The sequence below is a fragment of the Brassica oleracea genome, chromosome C2 (assembly GCF_000695525.1).
Source record: "Brassica oleracea var. oleracea cultivar TO1000 chromosome C2, BOL, whole genome shotgun sequence".
Taxonomy (NCBI): domain Eukaryota; kingdom Viridiplantae; phylum Streptophyta; class Magnoliopsida; order Brassicales; family Brassicaceae; genus Brassica; species Brassica oleracea.
Window position 1 is genome coordinate 38,498,330 of NC_027749.1, and position 5,997 is coordinate 38,504,326.

Below are 5,997 nucleotides of genomic sequence, written 5' to 3' on the forward strand. Positions count from 1 at the left end.
TAGTTCGATCTCTAAAATGGGCATGGGGTTCTCTTCACGGTGACGAGTTTCGGGCAAAGAGGGACAAGTTCATTTCAACCATTGTTCCTTCGTTCTATAGTTGCCAATGTGTTCCTGTTTTGGAGCGAGATTGGGTCTTGTGGTTCATTGAAAACAGTAAGGGTGACAAAATGTGTAACCGCTGTTTCTGGATCAAAGAGGTGGGGCTCTTCTTCCGTGAGTTTGAACCGATGAGCGTGATTAGGGACACAAGGGAGTGGTGACGATGTATTGTATAGAATCTTATCTTTTTTAATGTACTTTGCTATGACATTATTACGGCTGGGTTATCTTTTACTTTATGGCTGGGTTGTCTTTTAATTACGGCTGATTTTTGTTTATGGCTGGGTTCTTTACAATTACGGCTGAGTTTTAATTTCATAATGACTGAGTTATCGTTAGTTGGCAGTGTTATTTAAATACGACATGACTGAGTTATTTAAATGCGAGACGGTTGAGTTATTGTTACTTTAAAGCTGAGATAATGCTAACTTCTTGGCTGAGTTTTGTAAAAAAAATCCAAGATACAAGCAAGGAATCCGCCATGTCATCAACTCGGATTTGCCATGTCATCACTAACGAATGAAATTTACAACTTGGTTTATGAGACTGTTCATGTTCTTATGCATGTTATTTATCTATCATTTTCATCTTTCTCAGTTAGTTATGGATCCGTTAGTTATTGTTTCTGGTAACTGGATTAAGAAAAACAAATATGTATTCAACGTCGACAGAAGAGGGTGTAGAGTTCTTCATTTAGATGAGACAACAACACATAAAGATTTCGCAAAGTCTGTTCTCGATGATCACGGATTGAATGATTTGAGGGATCATATTCAGCTTAGCTACATGTTCTCGAATAAAGCATTGAAAAAAATGCCGCACGACACTCCACCTGTTTACGTGCCCAATGCTCGACAATTGCAAGGTTTTCTAAGCCTAAAGAAAATCGAACAAGTACGTCTCTGTGTGGAGATCACGGAGAACAGGGATGACAGAGCAAGAGAAGAGTAACGAGAATGACTGCTCAGAAGTAGAAGCTTCAGAAGTTCAGTCCAGAGACGAAAACTACAGTGGAAGTTGCGATGGTTGCAGTTTGGAGAAGGAACAAGAGGACAATGAGAATAATGACTGCTCTAGTAATATGGAAGGAGAAATACACGACGTAGTCAGAGAAGATGAAATAGGCAAAGAAAACGAAGAAGATGATGAATTTGAAAGCCGATTTGATATGTTCTACGACTCGAACGGTGCGTCATCTGAAGATGACAACTTCAGCTCATACGGTGAGTCTCCTACAGAAAACGAAGATTCACCAACGCTACCTCCCAAGAAGAGATATCAGAACTTTTCGATGAGCGGACCTAAAGGGAATTTGGAGGTTCTACAGTTGGAGATGTCGTCAATAGACCTTGCGGTAGGGCAACGATACGAAAGTAAAGACGATTTGGAGAGACGACTGAAACTTCTTACAGTGAGGTATCGATTTGATTTTGATGTAGAAACATCAACCCCGACATCATATGTTGTTAAGTGTTGGGTTGATGGATGTCTCTGGAGAGTTCGTGCTTTTACCCAAGGGGAATCCCCGACGTTTTATGTTCGTATTTACGATTCGAATCATACATGTCCTTGCACTGAGCGTTCTAATCGATCTCGACAAGCAACACCGGATATTTTGGGAGAGTTGTACAAGAACTTTCTCGGCGACGTTGGTCCGGCTGTTCGCCTTACGAGTGTCGGAATAGCTATCACTAAGCAGTGTGGTGTAAAGGTAATTACTTTGATGCGGCTGAGTAATATGAAACGTAGCGGCTGACATATTAATACAATGCGGCTGGGTTATAATAAAGCTAGGGTAGAGTTATTTTTACGTTGTGGCTGTCTTAATTTTATGATGCGGCTGAGTTATGTGTATCGTTTTTTCATGTGAACAGATGGATTATTGGAAATCACACCAGACGCTGAAATTTGCAAGGGAAATCGATGAGGGAACACCTATGTGTGGGTTTGAAAGCTTGCCTTCTTACTTATACATGATAAGAAGGGCAAATCCAAGTACAGTTACGCGTCTTCATATCGATGAGCTTGGAAGATTCATGTATGTGTTTCTTGCGTTTGGTGCGAGCGTAAATGGGTTTCCTTTCATGCGCAAAGTTGTTGCCGTCAACGGTACGTTTCTTAATGGTAAATACAAAGGGACGCTACTCACAGCACTAGCTCATGATGGTAACTTTCAGATTTTTCCAATAGCCTTCGCAGTGGTTGACACTGAAAATGGTTTTTCGTGGCATTGGTTTTTTACGCAATTAAAACTTTTGATTCCTGACGACGAGGGTCTTGCGATAATCTCGGATTGGCATAACTCGATAGGGAAAGCAATTAGAAATGTGTATCCGTTAACTGCTAGGGGAATATGCACCTACCATTTATATAAGAACATATTGGGACGGTACAAAGGAAAAGATGTATTTTGTCTGGTGAAGAAAGCGGCGAGATGTTTTAGGATGTCTGACTTTACTACAATTTTCGAGGAGATTGAAGTGGTTACTTCTGCACTCCACGGCTACCTCCAAAGAGCTGATGTCCGACTGTGGACGCGTGTTCATTTCCCGGGCGAGAGGTACAATTTGATGACTACGAACATAGTGGAATCAATGAACAGAGCATTGTCTAATGCTAGAGGTCTTAACATTGTTCGAATATTAGAATCGATACGGGTTATGATGACCAGATGGCTTGCTGAACGGAGAGAGGATGCCAGATTACAGCCAACCACGCTTACGCGTGGTGTGGAGAAACTACTACATGTAAGTAAGTTGTAACAGTAAACATAAGTCAACCATTATAGTTCTTAAGTCAGCCTTTATATGTAATAAGTTAGCCATTTCACATTTATTCAATTTTTCTTAATAGGGTCGTGTAACTGCCTGCAGAGATTTGATGGTACAAAGGATTGATGATCATCACACTGAAGTTAAATATGGATCTTCTGGCAAGTATTTTAATGTTGTTAATTTAGAAGAGCGAAAGTGCACATGTCGGCGTTTCGACCGCGAGAAATTACCATGTGTACACGCAATCGCAGCTGCAGAGTACAACAATGTTTGTCGTATATCCCTGTGCAGTCCTTACTATAATAGTGCATATTTGGTGAGCGCATACGCTGAATCGGCCAGGCCGGCTGACTCAGCGCAACCTGTTCCAGAAATCGTGGCTAACCAACCGTGCTTGCCACCGTATATTCGTAAACAACCAGGAAGACCTAAGAAAAATAGGATGAAATCTGCTTTAGAAGTTGCACTTCAAAACAAACGTCCTAGGAAAGAACACACATGGTCTCGATGTAAACAGAGTGGACATAATACGAAAACTTGTCCAATGTAAGCAAGTGTTGTAGGGATTTTCATGTTTTTGTATTACGATTGGATTTTTGTTTTAATGTTTTTGGTATTACGGCTGGATTAAGGATTTTCATGATTTTGTATAACGGTTGGATTTTTGTTGAAAGTTTATGTATTACGGCTGGATTAGGGATTTTCATTTATTTGTATTACTGCTGGGTGTTTGTTTTCAAATGCAATTGTTATAATTCCATCCCAAAATAAGAAACGTCGCGAAGTCAATAAACGGCTGATTTATTGAATGAGTATGTATTACGGCTGAGTTATGGAATAACTTCCCGCCCAAAATAAGAAACGTCACGATACGAAAACCGTTTTACTATCAATAAATAAGGCACTTCTCGAACAATTATATGTTCAACTCTCTATTTCTTACACAATTGCTCTCTCTCTCTCTAAATCAATTTCACAGTAAATGGAATATTTCCCTCTTCTTGAATTGCCTGAAGAAATTCAGGCGTTGGTGGTTGAACGTGTGGCCCGTAACTCCTTCCAAGATCTCTATGGCCTCAAAGCATCGTCCAAGTCGATGAAGGCGTTAGCAGAGCAGCGTGGTGTATTCCATTTTTACGATCTGTTATCCGTTCCCTAGGAACTCAATATGTCTTCTTCGTTGTTGAAATCTTGCTACGCTGAGGGAAATCCAAGCACACTTTATATAAAGGGTGTACAGTTGTTCTTCTCATTCGGTCTTAAAGAAGAAGGGCTTTCTCTCATGAAGCGTGCATCAGATGCAGAATATAAGCGTGCTGTGTATACACACGCAATGACTCGAGCAATATTTTGGTGTGATGGGCAGTATTTTGCTGGTATTCCAAGAGAATCAGTTCAGAGGATAGGGAAACTAGTGCGATCTGTGAAATGGGGATGGGGTTTGTGGCATTCTAACGAGTTCCGCGAAAATAGGGCCCTGTTCATTTCAGCTTATCTTCCGTCGTTCTACAGTTGCCAATGTGCAACACATGTGGAGCGACAATGTCTCTACTTGTGGCACATTGATTTGACTAAGGATGACAACATGTGTGAGCGCTGTTTCTGGATCAAAGAGATTGGCATGTTCTTACGTGATTTTGAACCGATAAGCCTTATTAGGGACACAAGGAAGTGGTGAAGATGTAAAATCTATCGGAATCTTATATTTTTTATGTTCTTTGCTATGCCATTATGTATGTCTGACAACAAATTAATGTAATGAAAGCTTAGTTATTGTTTCTTTTGACTGAGTTATAGTTTAATTACGGCTGTGTTACTGTTTTATGACCGCTGAGTTATTGTTTTCAAGCAGACACATCATGCAAACATCAACAAACATCACGCAGAGTTATTAACAGCGTTATTAATTATGGCTGAGTTATTGTTTTATGACGGCTGATTTATTGTTTCTTTTGGCTGATTTAGAGTTGAATTATGACTCGGTTTATGTTTGAACACTAATTAAAATCGGTATTGCATCATATTTCTTAATTTACGTGCAGACATGTAAAACGTCAATTAAAAACGAACGGAGGGAGTAATAATTAGCCTCGATATTCTCATATCGTTGGCGGAGTTAAAGTATAAATTGACTTGATATTATAAAGACCTCGATATTTTCCACACGCGCCACCATTAATCGACAACTCAGTCCAATCAAGCAAGTGAAAACGTCCCATTAATAATGAAAGTGGGTGAGTGATAATCTACGTTGAGACTGAGTTATATTAACATTCACAGCTGAGTTTTGGCTATGTTTATTATGGCTGAATTATCGTACGTCCCATTAATAATGAAAGTGGGTGAGTGATAATCTACGTTGAGACTGAGTTATATTAACATTCACAGCTGAGTTTTGGCTATGTTTATTATGGCTGAATTATCATTAGTTTAATTACGGCTGTGTTTCGGTCACTTGTGGCTGGGTTTATGTTTAATTGATGGGGAGTTATCATTAGTTTACTTCACGGCTGAGTTACTTTAATACGTTAAGTCTGAATTACATAAAACATAGGCTGACTTATATGTACAAAACATTACTAAACAAAGAAGTAGTAGTAGAAAAGTAACGACATTCCAACCCCACAAGCAACCACATTCCTAAATCACCGACTCTGACTCATACATTCTTCTCCTTTTCCCTCAGAATCCGTCTTCATTACTTCAATCTCTTTCTCCAATCGAGTAACATTAAGTCTGAATTTCGAGATGTCTTTGTTCATGCCACTTATCAGTGACTTAATATCTTCAATCTCTTCAACCAAACACTCATCCGCCCATTTGAATAAATGTCTCTGTTTTCACCAATATAACCAGATCTAAGTATTACGTTACAGAACATGCGAAATAAGAACTAAAACGAACTTTATTATATCCTTTTCTGCAGTAATAGTACAATCTTCCTAGATTTGTAGCGGTTCCAGATGTAGATATGTAACAGGGTTCACCACACCAACATTGTTTCGGCGTTCTTCTTTCTGCATTCAAACGTCGTCTGTAAGAATTTCCTAAAACGCAGGATGAAGAAGACATTTTGATTCTCAAAACAATTTCAGAAACAAGATGGAATTAAATGGAATTA

The 5,997-nt window shown here is 39.3% G+C and overlaps 1 protein-coding gene across 1 annotated transcript; it reads left to right on the top strand.

Annotated features, from left to right (window-relative positions):
- Positions 1-1,030: 1,030 nt before the first annotated feature.
- On the top strand, positions 1,031-3,426 carry LOC106324172. Its single transcript, XM_013762185.1, has 3 exons — positions 1,031-1,813; positions 1,977-2,849; positions 2,956-3,426. The coding sequence occupies exons 1-3, from the start codon at positions 1,031-1,033 to the stop codon at positions 3,424-3,426; spliced, it is 2,127 nt and encodes a 708-aa protein (XP_013617639.1).
- The last annotated feature ends 2,571 nt before the right edge of the window (positions 3,427-5,997 follow it).

What these genes read in the sequence shown, in the direction of transcription:
- LOC106324172 (XM_013762185.1), top strand. Translation starts at nt 1,031, where the DNA reads ATGACAGAGCAAGAGAAGAGTAACGAGAATGACTGCTCAGAAGTAGAA. An exon ending in CTAAGCAGTGTGGTGTAAAG is followed by an intron (nt 1,814 to 1,976) that starts GTAATTACTTTG and finishes TCATGTGAACAG; the next exon opens with ATGGATTATTGGAAATCACA. An exon ending in GTGTGGAGAAACTACTACAT is followed by an intron (nt 2,850 to 2,955) that starts GTAAGTAAGTTG and finishes TTTTCTTAATAG; the next exon opens with GGTCGTGTAACTGCCTGCAG.